Source organism: Monodon monoceros, unplaced genomic scaffold (genome assembly GCF_005190385.1).
Source record: "Monodon monoceros isolate NGI ecotype Baffin Bay Population unplaced genomic scaffold, NGI_Narwhal_1 Super_Scaffold_18, whole genome shotgun sequence".
Taxonomy (NCBI): domain Eukaryota; kingdom Metazoa; phylum Chordata; class Mammalia; order Artiodactyla; family Monodontidae; genus Monodon; species Monodon monoceros.
Window position 1 is genome coordinate 78,396,499 of NW_021703774.1, and position 18,731 is coordinate 78,415,229.

General features: G+C 47.4%; 1 protein-coding gene across 2 annotated transcripts; it reads left to right on the top strand.

Annotated features, from left to right (window-relative positions):
• The first annotated feature begins 115 nt into the window (after positions 1-115).
• Positions 116-10,084, top strand: TRIM45 (tripartite motif containing 45). Of its 2 annotated transcripts, none has more exons than XM_029228523.1 (6): positions 116-1,210; positions 2,861-3,594; positions 4,815-4,944; positions 5,774-5,888; positions 8,186-8,312; positions 9,200-10,084. In XM_029228523.1, the coding sequence occupies exons 1-6, from the start codon at positions 723-725 to the stop codon at positions 9,346-9,348; spliced, it is 1,743 nt and encodes a 580-aa protein (XP_029084356.1). In that variant the 5' UTR covers positions 116-722; the 3' UTR covers positions 9,349-10,084. The 2 variants fall into 2 exon arrangements, with proteins under 2 accessions (XP_029084356.1, XP_029084357.1); XM_029228524.1 differs by having other exon boundaries at positions 441-1,210; positions 2,861-3,539; positions 4,814-4,944.
• Positions 10,085-18,731: the final 8,647 nt, after the last annotated feature.

An 18,731-nucleotide genomic window follows, 5' to 3' on the forward strand; every position in this document is an offset into this window, starting at 1 on the left:
TCCCCGGAGAGGACAGGCGAAGATGTGCAATTTCCAAAGTTTATTGGATGCAGATGGTGTTACTCTGGAGGGTGGCGGGGCCTGCAGCGGCAAGGGCCGCCCCTCTCGGACGGTGATTGGGCTCGCCTGAGTAGCCCCGGGCTGGGATTGGTGCGAGGAGGGGCCAGGGTCGTCGGGCAACTTGGACCTAAGGGTGGGGAGGCGGTGGCAACCGAGGAGCCGGTGGGGTCTCGTAGGTCCCTCGTCCGCCGCGTGCCTTCCGCGGAGGGCCCAGTCGAGGGAAGGAGTGGGAGGCGCCCCTACCTCATCACGCGGGGGCGGGGGTGGCACTTGTCGTGTGTCGGGCGCGGGACCAGTGGGGCGGGCGGTGGGAGGGGCTGGTAGTGGAGGGTGATGGAAGTGCAGGGGTTCTCGACAGCAGGACTAGCTGGAGACCTAAATCTGTAAGCGCTTCCGGGGAGGAGGACTTGGGGAGACAGAGGAGGGCGTGGGCGTGTCTGGTATGGGATGCCTTGCAAAGGAGGGGGCCTTGCTGAGATCTGTGGGTGGTTCCTTTGAGGAATCCTTTTCTTCCTTTCTGCCCTTTGATTTGCCAGAGGGAGAGTCCCCGTGGCCTCCGTTCAAGTTTTGGAAACTTTCACTTTGGGTGGGCCTAATCACATACTACTTCATTATAGAACTGCCCAGAGCCTTTTCTGATACTGAGCACAAACGTAGGGAATATGGCAGAAAAAAGGAAGCCACTGCTGGGCTTCGTGGGCAAACTCCCCAGTGGGACCACACCTGGAAACTCAGGCAAGACTCGCTGCCCTTTGTGCATGGGGCTTTTCAAAGCCCCCAGGCTCTTGCCTTGTTTGCACACAGTTTGCACCACCTGTCTGGAGCAGCTGGAACCCTTCTCAGTAGTGGACATCCGAGGGGGAGACTCTGACACAAGCTCTGAGGGGTCAGTATTCCAGGAACTCAAGCCACGCGCTCTGCAGCCGCAAATTGGCATCCTCTGTCCGGTATGTGATGCTCAGGTGGACCTGCCCATGGGTGGAGTGAAGGCTTTAACCATAGACCACCTGGCCATGAATGATGTGATGCTGGAGAGTCTGCGTGGGGAAGGCCAGGGCCTGGTGTGTGACCTGTGCAGCGACAGGGAAGTGGAGAAGAGGTGTCAGACCTGCAAAGCCAATCTGTGCCACTTCTGCTGCCAGGCTCATAGGTAAAGATGGGATACCCCACCTGGTGTGGCTTAAGAACGGAGTACAAAGAGGTGTCAAGACAGAGAAATAACCTTGGTGAGCAGATGGCAAGGAAAGCTTGAATTCCATGGAAGGTCAGAGAGCAATATACAGTGTGATTACAGATATTCCAGAACAGTAGTTAACTCCTGCAGCCTTTATATAATACCCATGATAATTATAGCATCAAAGGTTTGCAGAGTCCTTTTCAGTTTACAAAGCACATTTACCCTTTCCTTGGATCATCAATCATTTGTATAGTGCATAATTGTACTGGGTGCTAGAGAAAGTGAATGAGTATAATGACAAAGCCCCTGCCCTCGATCTCGTTGGATCCTTGCAACTCATAGAAAAGCAGGCAATGTTTTCATCCCTATTTATTATTTGAGGAAACTGAAGCTCAGTAGCATGTGATTTGCCAAGGTCCCATAGCTGGTAAGTAGTGTCTAACAGAACTGAATTTAAAATCCAGATCTTCTGACTGCCTTCTATGCTCTTGCTACTAATTTCTGCTGCCTTCCCAGTATAAGGTGCTGGTTAGTGGGGCACAGCCTCAGCCTTTGCCTTGTACCCTAGTGTTACTCTGGAACTTGGTGAGGTGGGCTGGTAGGTGCGTATTGGGGTGCAGATTATGTCTTTTAGGGTGTGTGGTGAACAGTTTGTCACATAAATCACTTTGTCCCCTTCAGACCCCCTTCCCCCATTCCAGAACATCACAGTGTAAGATGGCCAAGGTTTTAGGATTAGCCTACCGTGGTTTTTAAGTTCTGCCTTCCATGTGTTTTCTGGCCTCACCAACAGAACAAGTTAGTAGTCTTCGGTCTTTCTATTTTTAACTTGTTTTTGGACTACTTTGCTGCCTGCTAAACAGCTGGCCCTATTTTGTCTACAACCACTCTTCTGGTGCCGGAATAGGCATGTAAGCTTGATGTTGCTATAACGCTAACGGGGAAAATCTGAACAGTTACCATGGTTTCTAGGGATTTCCCTGAATCTCTAGAGGGCTACAGAAAGGGGGAATTAGAGGTTTGATTTTACTGACCACTGACCACTCTCTCTAATAATGTTGATGACTCTTGTTGAGGAAAATTCTAGCTTGCTGCTTTGGGTGATGTAGGCGCTAGTCAAAGGAAATGCTTTACCAGAGTGTTAGGTGGAAGCTGAGGGAGACCGTCGTGGCCAGCTAGCTGCTTTTTAATTGCCTGAGGCTTATTGCTGTGCCATCTGGCACAGGTCTGGTCTCTTGCTGCTGGGTCTCCACTGTGCTCTCCCCTCTAGCTTGCTGCAGGAGTAGGCTGAGGGTCTTGCCTAAACTTGACAAATTAATTCTTTGGGGAAAGTTCCAGGATGTAGCCTTAGCATTGCAACCTCTGGCAAAGTCAGGTACCCAGTCAGAGAGCCCTAGCCTACTGTCATTTAATCCTATACAACAGCCCTTTCAGGTAGGTATTATCCCCACGGTACAGAAGAGGAACTGGAATCCTAGAGGGTCATGTGGTTAGTAAGAGGTTAGAATGAGGAACCGAACCCAGATTTGCTGGACTTCAGAGCGCGTGCTCTTAAAACTGCCGGACTGTTTCCCAAGTAGAGTTGTCCCCTCATTTCCCGTCCCTGACTCTGTTTGCCCCTAGGCGGCAGAAGAAGACGACTTACCACACCATGGTGGACCTGAAAGACTTGAAAGGCTACAGCCAGATTGGGAAACCCATTCTGTGTCCCGCTCACCCTGCGGAGGAGCTGAGGCTGTTCTGTGAGCTCTGCGACCAGCCCGTGTGCAGGGAATGCCTGGTGGGGGGGCACCGGGAGCACCCCTGCGACCTCGCCAGCAACGTTGTCCACAAGCACGGGGACTCCGTGCGGGAGCTCCTCAAAGGCACCCAGCCCCACGTGGAGGCCCTGGAGAAGGCGCTGGCACAGATCAAAGGGACCAACCGCGCCCTGCAGGAACGGGTGGAGGCCGTGGCCGCCGACGTCCGCAGCTTCTCTGAGGGCTACATCAAGGCCATCGAGGAGCATCGGGACAAGCTGCTGAAGCAGCTGGAAGCCATCCGGATCCAGAAGGAGAACTCCCTGCAGCTGCAGAAGGCACAGCTGGAGCAGCTGCTGGCAGACATGCAGACCGGAGTGGAGTTCACCGAGCACTTGCTGACTAGTGGCTCCGACCTGGAGATCCTCATCACCAAAGGGGTGGTCATGGAACGGCTCACAAAGTTGAACAAAGTGGCATACAGTGCCCGTCCTGGAGTGAACGAGAAGATCACCTTCTCTCCTAAGGAGAAAGCGGGCCTGTGCCGTGGCTATGAAGTTTATGGGGCCATCAATACCAAAGAGGTCGATCCAGCCAAATGTGTCCTTCAAGGGGAAGGTAGGAAGGCATTTCCCACTGGCATTGAGAGGACAGTGGACAGGACATGGTGTTAAAGACATGTGGCTTTTTCAGCCATGGCCTTCATTTAGCTAGGGAGAGAGACATATGGATCTGATGGATGGTCACCCCACCCTTGTCCTTTTCTTTCTGATTTGTTCTGGTCAGGGTACAGTTAAGATCCCTACAGGGGTGAAGCCTGACCCTTTTCCAGTGGAGAAAAGTAGTAACTACCAAGGAACTCAAGGATCATGCTGTTTCTCTCAGATGACAGGACAGAGGCAGTGCCCATAGGAGATAACAGCATAGACCTCAGGGCAGGGCAGAATCCTGCCTGTTCAGAGAGGATGGCTTGGACCAAATTCTGAAGAGAGTTTCTGAGGAGTGAGGATGACAGGATTATGGTTTGCTTTCTTCTATGCCCTTTTTGGTTCATGTAAGCCACATGTTGTCATTTGAAGGAAAACTGTAGGCATTTCAGTCAGTAGAGGGGAAAAACAATTTCTTTTGACCACATTGATCGAACATGTATTTCACAGATCAGTCCTCACAGGAAGACTCTACTGTAGAGTCATCCTAACTGGCACAGGAATTCTTACCTGTTCGGGGGTCACAGATCCCTTTGAGAATGATCTCTCCCCAAGAAACACCCATTAATTTGGGCATACAATTTCAGGAGATTCTTAGACCCTTCATAGGGCCTCATAGTAGTTCACGAACCCCAGGTTAAGAAGCCTGTTTCATCTGACTTCCGGACCAGAGGCTGTAGCTATTGAATATGCCCCCAACACCATGGCACAGCTACGACGCTGTGGAGGACTTCACAGCATGAAGAGTCCCAGGTGGTCACCCTGTACCCCCTGCCTCTTCCAGCAGGATCTGCAGCTCAGAGAGGGTAGTTTGGGGTTACCAGCCTCTCTCACGGTGTCCAGAGGTTTTTTTCCTCTGAATACATACATCAAGCCTGAGTATTTTCAAAGCTTCCTTAAGGCTGAAATTAAGGTCCAGGATCCTATATGATCCAAGAGCAGCTGCTGGCTGAGACAGAAGCAGGCTCACCGGGAGCGACTCCCAAGAGGTATGCCTGGGAGAAAAGAAAGGGAGGAAACTGGAAACACAACCTTTTGTTCTAAAGAGAAAAGGCAAGATGGTGTCTGATCTGGGGATACAGTCACGGCAGTTGGCCTTTGAGGTGAGGATGGAGTGTTTATCTTCCGCAGATCTCCACAGAGCCCGTGAGAAACAGACAGTCTCTTTCACCGTCATTTGTAAGGATGCAGCAGGAGAGAGCATGGGCAGGGGAGGAGAGAACATTCAAGTCGCAGTAGTCCCTAAAGATAAGAAAGACAGGTTTGTATTATACACTCAGGCGTCACAGGTAATGAGCGGTGATGCGACTGGAAACCCGAGGTCCTTTGCAGTAGTGGGGCTGTAACTGCAGTAGTTCAGCCTACCTCCCCATGATGCCATTGAAAAGTGCAATAGGACCAAGTGGACCAGATGTGTTTCCTTGTGAGGGTTTTAGGCCTGTATTCAATTCTCTCCCAAAGGTCTGATCTGCCCCTCAGACTGTCTTCATCCCAAGCTTCAAATAGACTGAAAAATATTCCGTGTTAGACTGAATGGCGCCCTTCTCAAAATCCAGCCTCACTTTGCTACTAAACTGTTCTGGGAGCAAAGTTATACGTCTCTGAAATTAGAGGAGGGAGGAGGGAGGACGAAGGGCAGGAGGGTACAACAGAAGCTGAGGGGAGAGAACACAGTGATGCTTTCAAGGCATTCGTCAGAATATCAGATTAAATCAGCATTTATGTTGCTTACCTTCTGTTGTAAAATTAATTTCCGAGACAAGTAGAAGATACATCCTGCTTGGGGGACATTTAAAATTAATACTGGATTTATGGTGTAGAGCAGGGGTCTGCAGCCCCGTTAGGAACCGGGCCGCACAGCAGGAGGTGAGCGGCGGGTGAGCAAGCGAAACTTCATCTGCTGCTCCCCATCGCTCGCATTACCGCCCGAACCATGCCCCCATCCGTGGAAAAATTGTCTTCCACGAAACCAGTCCCTGGTGCCAAAAAGGTTGGGGACCGCTGGTGTAGAGTTTACATCCTAAAATAGTGGGCAACTGAAGCAGGCTTGTGAGAATGAGTGATATTTTTGAACTCTCACCTCCATCCAGTCCAGTCCAAACGATGGTCCACGATAACAAGGATGGGACATACTACGTTTCCTATACCCCCAAGGAACCTGGCATCTATACTGTGTTCGTCTGTGTCAAGGAACAACACGTGCAGGTGAGTGAGACCTTACCTGTGCTTCCCTGACCTCCTTTCACCCTGGCCCCCCTGGGTTTTGTCATCTTAGGATGTGGAGACGTTTCTCACAGGATCAGCTGTATAGAGGCCTTGAACAGGATTCTCTTCTTTCTTATTTCATCTCACTTTAGAAATGGCCCAGATTTTGCAGCTCTTATTCTTACGAGAGGATGCTGGTGACGATTAAGAACTCTCTATCCCTACTTTACCTCCTGGCAGTTGTGCTTGTAATTTATCATTCTCCCAGTTTGTTGGAATTCTTAATTTGGGAAAGATGCCTTGATCAGAGGGGCCAATCTACCAGCGGACAAGCATACACACGTTCGAGCAATATAATCTAGCTCAGGATATTCCAGCTTTTTCAGACTATGACCAGACATGGACTTACTGGAACACCATTGGGAGAGTTATGCCCTCTCTTCTTGACTGACCAGTCATCTCTCTGCCTAACCATCTGCCCAGATAATTCTCTACTCTGTTTATATGTATATGCTTGTCTGTTACCTCCACAGATACATGTAACACTTTCTGGTGTAGAGATTATGAATTTTTAAAAATTGGGTAATACTCAACACGTCCAGCAGAATCTCTGCTGACATTCGAGCTGTCAGAGGTTTCCCCCAACCAGAAATCAACACTGACAAGGACAATAAAACACCATAGAGCATCATGATGTGTTAGGCTTGTGGTCTGTGCCCTAGGAAGACTCATATTCAATAGCCACTTGCTGCTTGCCTAATTACAGGATGTCAGACGGGTTAGGTGTTTTTTTTTTTTTAATTTATTAATTATTTATTTGTAAATTTATTTATTTTATCTATTTATTTTGGCTGCATTGGGTCCTCATTGCTCCGCACGGTCTTTCTCTAGTTGTGGTGAGTGGGGGCTACTCCTCATTGTGGTACGCGGGCCTCTTATCGCAGTGGCTTCTCCCATTGCAGAGCATGGGCTCTAGGCACACGGGCTTTGATAGCTGTGGCGCGCAGCCTCAGTAGTTGTGGTGCGCAGACTCAGTAGTTGCGGCACATGGGCCCAGCCACTGCGCGGCATGTGAGATCCTCCCGGACCAGGGCTCGAACCCGTGTCCCCCGCATTGGCGGATGGACTCCCAACCACTGCGCCACCAGGGAAGCCTGGGTTAGGTGTTTTTACAAACATTATTTTCACTTTTCCTCCAAATCACTGAGGCATAAGGATCATCATCCAACTGGGCCGAGAAAACGAACTTGCCACAATACACAGTACCTGTGTGGCAAAATCATAATTTGAACCCATAGCTTTGAACTCCAGGTTGTTTTTAAAATAGATTGTAAACTCTTTAAAGGAAGAGAGATTTAACACTTGAAAGGCTTCTAAGGTGCCAGCCTCTCTGCTTTGTGCTTTTGCAGAACGTGTGGTTCTCATGCAGGGACAGGCACATAACAAACAGTTATTAAATATTTACTGTTTAACATAGGGTAGAAATTGGAGAATGGAAGTTATCCTTGAAGGAAAAGAGGCAGGAGAGTTTCTAATCTGAGATTTTTTTTTTTTTTTTTTTTTTTTGCGGTACGCGGGCCTCTCACTGCCGTGGCCTCTCCTGTTGCGGAGCACAGACTCTGGACGCGCAGGCCCAGCAGCCATGGCTCACGGGCCCAGCTGCTCCACGGCACGCGGGATCCTCCCGGACCGGGGCACAAACCTCCGTCCCCTGCATCAGCAGGCGGACTCCCAACCACTGTGCCACCAGGGAAGCCCAATCTGAGAATTATTAACCACAGGCTTTTAACCTTCCTCCCTTCCATCTATCTTCACCAACCCAGAGTAAAGGGGATGGGTAAACAGTTGTGTCCAGGATGGAGGGATGGAAGGAGAGGAGCTGGCTCAGTATGTGAGGGGAGGGGGTGTGTGGCCGAGAAACTGGAGAAAGGACCACAGATGTCCTCACCTTGTGGTTATGTGCTCTATAGTTACCCAAGCTTGCTCAGGAATGGAGGTGATAGAGACCAAGGTCAGTGACGTGAAAGCACAGTTGGGTTTCCTAGTGCATCAGGTGGTATGCATGCTGGGAGAGCAGCACGGATTCCTTGACTCCCCCTCTCACTGCATTTGTATCTGGCCCCGTCCAGCTCAGCACCCAGCTGGTTGCTGTCCCCCAGTCGCTGTTTCCCTCCTGCTGTCCTCGTCCCTCCAGGGACAGGCCCTGCGACTTACACTCCGTTTAGTATGTGTGATGCTCAGCACACCCCTGTTGACTCACAAGGTGCTGTTCTTTGCTCTTGGTCTGAACATTGAAGGGCTCACCATTCACTGTGACCGTGAGGAAACGGCACCGCTCACACCCAGGCGTGTTTCACTGCTGCACGTTCTGCTCCAGCGGAGGCCAGAAGACTGCTCGCTGCGCATGTGGAGGCACCATGCCGGGTAAGGAGAACCAGTCGCTCCTGAAAGCCCTCGCTCTCCCTCTGCTGCTGTCTCCCGGTGGCGGGATCAACTACCACAGCGACCAGCTTCGGGGTGTTCAGACTTAGGCTTTGTTTCTAGAAATGCAGTCTGTGCCTATAAATATATCACAGTTCTAAAAGTTTCATTTAAAGCTTCTTGTTCTGGAAACTGAAATAGCAAGCTGCAAAGTTCTGAGTTTTTTAGTTTTGATACAGTTCACTAATCCTAGGAGCCCTGTGCTTCTCCTAGAATGCTCGATTTCAGCCTGTACCCTTTCCAACAGCCTGAGCAGTGTCAAAGATGTAAACCCGCTCCGTTCCTTTTAAAACCTTAGAGAAATTCCAAACAAGGCAGGGATGGGAGAACAGATGAATAAATTAACTGAACCAGGTCTGGCTCTTTTCTTGGGGGCAGGGTGGGTGGGCAAGAGGGTCAGCTCAGGCAAGAGATCTAATTATTTTCAGTATTCTGTGGTATCCTTACTCCAATGGTGGGCCTTAAGATAGGCTCTTGTAAACGTTCATATAAACACTTCAGGATCTATTTTGTTTATTTCCACCACTCTGCACTTCCCTTTCATCTAGATTATGTTACAGTTAAAATCCAAACCAGTTCTTCTCCTTGAGTTAGCAGTGTTAAAATAACACTCTTCTTAGAACTTCAGCTAACCTTAATTGATTTGCTGTCATCAGTCTTGAGAGTTCTCCTGACTACAGAGGCACCGAATAGCTTGTTCCTCTCTCCGGGTTTTTATTAGACGTTTTCACGTCCATGAGTCTGAATGTCGCCAGGAGCATTAATTTCCATGGTAACTGCTGGACTTTCCTCTAATGGTGGTTCTCCCCTCTCCTCTTTGAACCATGCAGGTGGGTACCTAGGCTGTGGCCACGGACACAAAGGCCACCCGGGGCGCCCCCACTGGTCGTGCTGTGGGAAGTTTACCGAGAAGTCAGAATGCGCATGGGCAGGTGGGCAGAGCGCAGCGAGGAGTGTACTGAGGACGGTGGCCCTCTGACGGCTTCCTAGGTCTGTGGTCATAGCTGCGGCCAGCACGGCTTCAGATCACCAGAGAACCCCTGACCTTAATTCTGAAGAAACTGATGGAATTAAAAACAAAGTGCCTTATGTTATACCCTCGAGTCCAAGTACCTTTTTGTGAGTTACTCACTGATTGTACGTCCAGGTGGTCGAGCACCAGAGACCACGCTACGTTTCTCTTCTTCGTGGCCAAAGGTCTTTGGGGGAGGGGAGGCAGTCAGCTGTCTGGTTAAAGTTAATACCAGATGGTGCCCCTCATTAGTGTCCTTTCAAAACACATATACTGTAGTCCAGTAGGAGAGTGACTGTACAAAATGGCTGAAATAGATTCAAGAATCATACAGTGTCTATCTTAGTTCATCTTCAAAAGCAGACAGATCTTTCAAACTAGCAGTTGTTAATCAAAGCTGGCTTTATAGGAGTATAATGTATGCATTACTGTTTTAAAACAGTGTCAGTGTGTGCATGTTTTTGTATGACTGAGCCCATTCATTGTTAAGTCTAATAAACTTGTTAGAAAAACTGTACTCATGTAGACTAGCAATATAGTATGTAGATGTGATCTCAGTTGTAAACAGAAAAATCTAATTGAATAAACTTTGTATCACCCCCTCAAAAAAAAAAAAAATATCCTTTCTGTACCAAGGAGGCTCCTTTCTGTTTTGTACAGACATGGAGGTACCCATGCCATTGGAATTTAGCGCTCACGGGGGTAATTTAGTTCCTCACTTTTTGATGTATAACTTTCTTATTTCTCCCTGAGCTACGTGTTAGATATTTCCCTCAGAGAATAAAAACCTCCTTTCCTCGTATCCACTTGTTGCTAGCACACTTTAAATGGATTATAATGTGATATTGCTGTTTAGGTGGAGGTCCGCCACTTCCCCTCTACACCATGTTCATCTCGTAACCCCAGAGCCTAGAAGATTAGTGTGTGGTCAGGGGCAGACACGTAGTCGGTAAATAAAGGGGAATGCTGCTGAAATAGGACCTCATAAATTCCTTGCAGATGTACTCATGCCAGGCGATCCAGATACCTTCCTCGTCCTCACATCTCTCACCCTCTTTGCCTTTTAAAGAACCGTCTTCAGTTTTGTCTGTATACCTAGGACGGTAACTAGAAGCTTTGACTCCTAGAGCATGCCTGCTTAACTGAAGAGGATTCTTGGGAGAGGAAGTACACAGCACTGGTGCCCCAGCCCTGCCATGGTCTTCACCGTATATAGTTTGTGTGTTCTTCTGGGACACTTGATTTCTTATATAGCAAAAACTCAGCATGTATTAAATATAATTATTGAAATCTGCAATGTAAGATCCATTAAGAAGTAACTCATTGGAATGGTGAATTGGGTCAGGCAAAGGAAGTGAAATAATTAGACAAAACACACTGTCAGGTCATCCTGGAAACATTTCCTCCTTAAGGCTGATAGACGTGAGCTACATTGTAGCTGTAAATATGAAGATATTTACTTATATTTTCTGGAAAGATTCCCTTCAGCCCTCTCTCTGACCAAAATCTGATATTCCCAGAAGACCCTGATGGCCCTGTAACCCTCTGAAATTATTATTTGCTCTTCCCCACTCCTCATAATCACTGGGCCCAGAGGTCAGGTAGGAGTCCTTTAGCTCAGCACTGCTGCTTTAAGATCAGTGGTTATCAACTGATGTGACTTTGTCCCCCAAGGATGTTTAGTAAAGTCTCAGGCATTTTTCCTTGCCACAGCTGGGGGCAGACTGCCACTAGCATCTCTTGGGTAGAAGTCAGAAATGCTGCTTATGCTCAGTTCTGGCCAGCTTCCCACAATGAAGAATTATTCAGTCCGAAGTGTTAAATAGCGCTGCTGTCGAGAAATCCCGTTCTAGACCATTATTCCGCCTCCTTTAAAAACGGCCAGCCTTGGGCTTCCCTGGTGGCGCAGTGGTTGAGAGTCCGCCTGCCGATGCAGGGGACACGGGTTCGTGCCCCGGTCCGGGAAGATCCCACGTGCCGCGGAGCGGCTGGGCCCGTGAGCCATGGCTGCTGAGCCTGCGCGTCCGGAGCCTGTGCTCCGCAACGGGAGAGGCCACAGCAGTGAGAGGCCCGCGTACCGCAAAAAAAAGAGGCCAGCCTTGAAGCTCAGGCCTTTATGCAAGCTGTTACCCCTACGTGGTTCAGCCATCCACAGAGCCCCGAGTCATTCCCCCTTTTTCCTTGAAGATTTTAGCACCTAACTTGCTGCTACTCCAGTACTAGTCCTCATCAGTCTTAGAATAATTCAATATCCACGAAGACATCTTAACCCCATGACTCTAATGTTCTTTTCTCCCTCACGCAGCAGTCATACCCTAGACCTCGATTCCAGCTGCTCCCTCTGCATAATCTCAATTTCAAGCATCCTGCAACCACGACCTCCCATCTTTCCAGCTCACCCACCTGGCTCTACTAATTCTTCTACCTCCCTAGAATCCCCAGTGCAGTGGCCACCTTCCCACTATTCCCCTCCCCCGCCTCATGTCCTTTCCTTCATCCTCACTCAGTTTAGACTCTACAGAGCATCATCACACTCTTGCAGGTAGTCTCCCCCTGTCCTTTTTGCCTGGCAAAACCCCAGATTAGATCCAGATCTCCATCTAACCCAACTGAATGATCCTGGAGAAGAACACGAATGTACGATGACTAGTCTCCCTTTAAATCTATGACCACTGATCTTGATGGGCTCTTAGCATTGCCCGGTAGTCTGACATGTCTCTAGTCCATTTATTCTCCACTCTTCCAGGCAATTGTATTTCCTACTTTCTTCTCCTCAAATTGCAATTTGTACTGCACTTCCCCTCTCCACTTATGATCTTGCTTCCTATTTCACCAAGAAAACAGAAGAATTCAGAAGAGAATTTCCTGACCTTCCCACCATATCTACAAATCTACCTATATGCCTATCAAAAGCAAACTTTTATATGAGCTCTCATTCCATCTCTACAACCCAGGAACGTTGCTCCAGTAATTTCCCCCTCTACTGGATTGCTAATTTCAGAAAATAAACATGCTACAATATTCCCTATCTTAAAAAACAAATTTCCCTTGATTTTTGTATGAGACTTCTAGGGCTGCCATATAGAATACCACAGACTGGGTGGTTTGAACAACAGAAATTTCTTTTCTCACAGTTCTGGAGGCTGGAAGTCCAAGGTGCCAGCGGGGTTGGTTTCTCCTGAGGCCTCTCCCTGGCTTGCAGATGGCCACCTTCTCCTGTGTCATCACGTGGCCTTTTTTCTGCACATGCATCCCTGATGTCTCTCCTTCTTCTTCTTGACACCAATCCTACTGAATTAGGGTTCACCCATATGATCTCATTTAACCTTAATTATCTCCTTAAAGGCCCTGTCTCCAAATAGTCACATTGGGGGCTAGGACTTCAATCTATGAATTTGCAGGGAACACAGATCAGTCCATAGGAACTTTTTCATCCCCCTCTGACAGCTGCTCCGTTTTTCTGCTTCCCTTTAAAAAGACCTCAAAAAAATTTTGTTTGCTATCTCTACTTCCCCTCCTTGAATTCTCTTGGATCTAACCCAGTCTTTATTCCTCACCACTCCACTGAAACAGCTCTTGTAAAGGTCACCTGTAATATCCATGTTATGGAATCCAATGGTCAGTTCTTGATCTTTATCCTCTTTGACCTATCAACAGCATTTAACACAGGTGATCACTTTCCCCTCCAAGAAAGATCTTCTTTACTTGGTTTATCTGACATCACTCTTCTTCGTTAAAAAATTTATTATTTATGTATGTATGTATGTACGTATGTGTGGCTGCGCTGGGCCTTTGTTGCTGTGCACGGGCTTTCTCTAGTTGTGCCGAGCGGTGGCTACTCTTTGTTGCAGTGCGCGAGCTTCTCATTGCGGTGGCTTCTTTTGTTGTGGTTGTGGAGCACAGGTTCTAGGCGTGTGGGCTTCAGTAGTTGTGGCACAAGGGCTCAGTAGTTGTGGTTCGCGGGATCTAGAGCACAGGCTCAGTAGTTGTGGTGCACGGGCTTAGATGCTCCGCGGCATGTGGGATCTTCCCAGACCAGGGATTGAACCCGTGTCCCCTGCACTGGCAGGCAGATTCTTATTCACTGCATCACCAGGGAAGTCCCGCATCACTCTTTTTAATCACTTATCTCATTGACTTCCTTTCTCTAGTTCCTCATCTCTCCAGTCTCTACACATTTAAGAGCTCCAAGGATTAGTTCCTGCATTTTTATCTTCCCCCCCACTTCCTAGGTGATTTCATCCTCTCATGAGTTTAAGTACCTTTTATATACCGATGACTCCTAAATTTATCTCCAGCTCCAAACTCCATATGATTATATCCAAGAGCTTACTTAACATCTCCACTTGGATGTATCATAGGCACCTCATCTTTAAGATGTCCAAAACAGAACTCTCAATTTCTAATTCTCACTGCCCAACTGACCACCAGCACCAAAGTGTTTTTCCTGCAGTCTTCTCCATCTCTTTGAAAGGAATGTCCAAATCCACTCTTACAGGGGGTGGAGCCAGTCACCTTGGAAACATCCTTGACTCCCCTCTCAGGCATTACGTCCAATCCACTGGCAAATCCTATCTGCCATCCCTTCAAAATACGTCTGCTGGGCGCTGCTCTCTGCCTACACTGCTAACCACACCAGTCTGAGATACCATGATTTCTCACCTGGACTTCTGCAATGGCCTTCTAACTAGTCTCTCTGCTCTCACGCTCAACTGTCTACAGTCTATTCTCCACCCAACAGTCCTTTTAAAATACATCAGATCGTGTCACTCGTCTTGCTCGACAACCTCCAAAGGCCTCCCATCTTACTCAGAACAGCATTTACATCAGATGTAAGACCCTGCAGGACCTGGATCCTTGCTCTTCTCTCTTTCCTACCCATCCCCCCACCCCCATCACTCTATTCCAGCCAAGCTGGCCTGCCTGGGGCCCCTCAAACTCTGTCTTGAAGCCTTTACAATCACTGCCCCTCCACCTGGAATGCCCTTCTCACGGATACCTACATGATTCACTCTCTCATTTTCCTCAGGTTTCTGCTCCTTTGTCAAACACCATCTTATTGGAGAGGTCCCTAACTACCCTGTATAAAATAGCAACTCCCCACCCCAAGACTCCGTATCATCCTTAGTCTGCTTCATCACCATCTAACATATATATATTCTATTTCTTTATTGTCTGTCCTCTTATCCTAGACCATAAGGTCTATGAAGGCAGGGATTTGACATTTATTGACCACTATACTATCCCCATGGAAGACAGTGTCTGGCACATAGTAGAGGCTTAATCAATATTTTGTTGAATGAATAAAGATCTAATTGGTAGAATTTTTGGTTTGGATCTCCTTGGTATCTGTTTCTACAGGCCAGACTTCCCTTCCCTCAGACTGACATTTTTCCTTCAACCAAATACCACTTGGAAAAAAACCTCAGCCTTCTCTCAAAACTGTTGGATAAATTACATGCACCTTAGGGACCAGCCTTGAATTTTCCAATTACCTCAGACATCTAGGGAATTGCTTGCCATGAAGAAGCTTGTTGTTTTACATCATTTTGCCCCATGTGTCTTTTAATGAATCAGATTTCAGAACTGAGGATAAAAAGCTTATCATTTATTTCAGTTGGAAAAAGCTTTTGGTAATTGGATAACTCTACTGTAGATGAAGTTCTATTGCAACAGAAAATATCTATAAGATACCTAGGTTCTGCAAATGCCCTAGCCTTTAAGCAATATTAATGGTAACAGTTCCACTACAGGTATTTAAAGTTTGTGCGGGGGGTGGGGTGGGGGGTGGGTGGAGTGGGGCTCTTATTTGATCTGTGCTACAGTGGAGTGTAAACCTAGCTGAAAGACTTGGCAAAGCAAGACTGATCTGCAGAGCCCAAGATTCCAAGGTGAGGACAAAAAGAAGTCTTAGGATTTAGGAACTGTCCCCAGCGTAACAGAGTGCTTCAGAAACCACCTTTGAGTTGTGAGCACTGAAGCATCAACAAGGTGCAGCAGCATGATGTAAGCTATATCTCTGGTGTTACAGGTAGGAGAAAACGGGCCGCAAATTACAGCCTCCGTCCCCTGGGATGTTGTAACTGGATAAACACCTGGGCCGTCTTGGATAACAAACATACACACATACCTGCCAGCCCACCCATTCTCTAATCTCTAAAATGCAGCAGTCACTCAGCTTTACTCCAGAGGATGTATACCTATGTGTTAGGCTTTTCTCAATTAAGAGGTGGTTGGGTGAAGTGAATGCTAATTAAAAGCAGAATATAGGAAGAGGTGTTTCACTCTTTGCCTTATTAGCTTCTACGTATTGATTTCAATTCCTTCAACACTTCCTCAGAGAAGTCCCCCTTAACTAGGTCAAATCCCTGCTCTAAGCCCTCCCAGCCACGCGGACTCCCCCGCCACTGTAGCACTCATCACAATGGTCACTTCGCAGCCACACGTGATGATCTGATTAATGCCTTCTCCCCTTCTAGGCTGGAAGCCTCAGGAGGACAGGGACTGTTTGGGGTTTTGCTTATCCTTACATTTTCAGTGCCCAGGAGTGCCCTGGCATGTTTAATATATGTTTTTAAATTAATGTATGAATAATTAAGCAGTAAAAGTATTCTTCCCATCCTTCCTTTCATATGTAATCTCTTCCTACACTCAGATTTAGCTAAGCATTCTGGTAAAAAGGACTCAAGCTAGCAAAGATATCATCTTCCCTGTTCCCTGCTAAGGGTTAGGCCGTTCTTTCATTTCCATCCCCGTCCCCTGGCTACTCACTCCGGTGGTACTTTGTACTATAACTGACGCTAATTTCATTTTTACCTATGAAAACATTTTAATCGAGGTCATATGCCTACAAATTCTAAATTCTTATTGTAATTCTCTTTGTGCTTGAGGGAATGCCTTTTAATTCTTTCTGGCTTTCTCTAGGGCTAGATGCTACATAGCAAATAGCAGTACCATATCCCACTCTGTAAACCCAAATTCTCTCAAGGCATTATGGTAGATATCAAGATTTCAGAACACCAGAGGGGCCACACCGAGCACTGGCATTTCCATGACTATCTGTGCAGGATAATCTGGCCTCATCTTTCAGCCCTGCAGAAGCTACTTCATTGCACAAGACAATCAGAGAGAGGAAAGAGCCCAGTATTTATACGTAGCCATTCCAGATCACATACATGACTGCTAGAGGAAGGGGTCATGTCCCACAAAGACATCATTCTACCTATTGTGTTCATAATAATTGGATGGCAACAGGAGTCCTTGGTAAGGCTTTAAAGGGCCCAGGTTCCATTCAGCCATGGCACGCACGATGCCCTTTTTTGATTAACACTGCCAAAGAGAAGTCAAACTATAAACCTTCCATGAAGGCAACTCTGTCACATAAGAAATACCTTGTAAACTGGGTGCTCAGCAATGTTGCACTTTGGTGACAGATGTTCACCATCTGGCTCTTTCAGCTGCACCCACGCTTCAATTTTATTCTCATATTCCAAGACCTGGTCCCACAGCAATAACACTAGCATTTGGACGGCACTTCATGGTTAACAAAGCATTTATTGTTCTTGCCTAAGTCTGCTGAGATAGGCAGAGAGATGTAAAAAGAAAATCTGACAGTTATGGTGTCACATAAAGGAAGGCTGGTTGACACTGGCAGAATTCATAGGGCAGCGCCTCAATTAGATCACTACATTGTGGGATGCTGCCCACTGCTAGACGGTGCAGAGACCCACCTTGTCATGCCCTGACCTTAAGAAATGGACTCACAGTAACTAAAATGAACGTGAGCCTGAGACAGACACCAGAATGCTACTTATATTATAATTCATGAGACATTTCCACCCCAGGGCTAGGACTGAAGGATGCATGTCTGGTATGACAGTGGTTCCAATTTTTGCTGTATCCGCCTCACATCGATAGCATCTCCCTGTTATAGGAACACCTACCCAAGACAAGACTGAGTGGCTTTGCTAGCTTAGAATCAGAATGAGGAACACTAGAGAAACTAAGATACGAGAAGGAATATCAGAGTAGATTACATTGGTCAATGGGCTCTGAATATCTGAAGATGGTAGGTTATAATCCCTGCAACCATCTTCAGACTAAAAGCAAGAATACTTGAACCTCGAAGTTGACACTGCCTCTCTCCTAAACAGTACCTGGAAAGGACACTGACAGTGTTCACCTAACATGCCTTCTGACTGACATGACCCATCTGTCGATCTGGTCGAATGGGGTATGGTGTGTATGTGTGTTGCTAAATTGCCAGGGGAGCACAGTGAGCTGTATGCTAATCCTCACATCTTACAGATGAAGGAACTGAGGTGCCTGGGGAATCTGCAACTAGCTGAACACCAGACAGTCAGCAAACAGCAGAGGCAGGGTTTGTACGTTCTTGCTGGCCTGGGAGCCACTGCTTCTCAGGTGACACTCCCTTTGCCCTGGCGTGTTGATCCTACAGCGTAACTCCCGAAGGGTAATCTTACATCCTCCATTTCCCGATTTTACCAGGGACTTCACTACAGCTGCCGAAGTTCTAAAAACAATGCCTACCACAAATGCGGAAACCAAAGTGTAGAGAAGTTAATGATTTTTTCAAGGCTACACCCCAGCTAAGGTGAACCTGGAAGTAGAGTTAAGTCAGAACTCTTCCTTCCAGGCCACCTGTCTTTGCCTCTGTGGGCCTTTAGACCGTGTCCTCAGAGGGCACCTTTGCTTAAACAGGCCCCAGTGCCTCAGCCCATACTGTGACTGGCTTAACACAGGGCTTTGTCACCTAATCCTAACTCAAAGGAGGGCAACAGTTCTATCTAGGAAGAAATACAATTCTTTCTAGCAGAAATTAGCTGAGTAAGTGCCAACGGGAAGAAGGGAATCTGAATAGTTTCCCAAAGTAAGAAATTCTCAAGAGTTTGTATTAGTCAGGATACAAACTGCTATACAAACAAACACCCAAGTCTCATGGTTTTAAAAAAAATTATTTCTTGATCATGTCATAGTCCAATGTAGGTGAGCTAGGGCGAGGAGGGAGGCACACACAGGAAGCTTTGTTCCGATGTCGTTCAGGAACTGAGGCTTACCAGTCTGCCAAGGGGTCCGTGGCCAGCAGTAGGTTAAGAATCTCTGACCTAGTGGCTTCACAAGTCTCTAGGGCCCTGCAGTCATCCATCAGTTCCTTTGTATTCAGTGGGCCAACAAGAGAAGAAACAGCACAAAGAATCACTTGCAAGGTTTCAGAAAGGCAGATAAGAAATGACTTACATCACTTCTCTCCATATTCCACTGACTTAGAACTCAGTAATATGGACCCATGTAACTGCAGTGAAGACTAGGAAATGTAGTCTCTGGTGGCC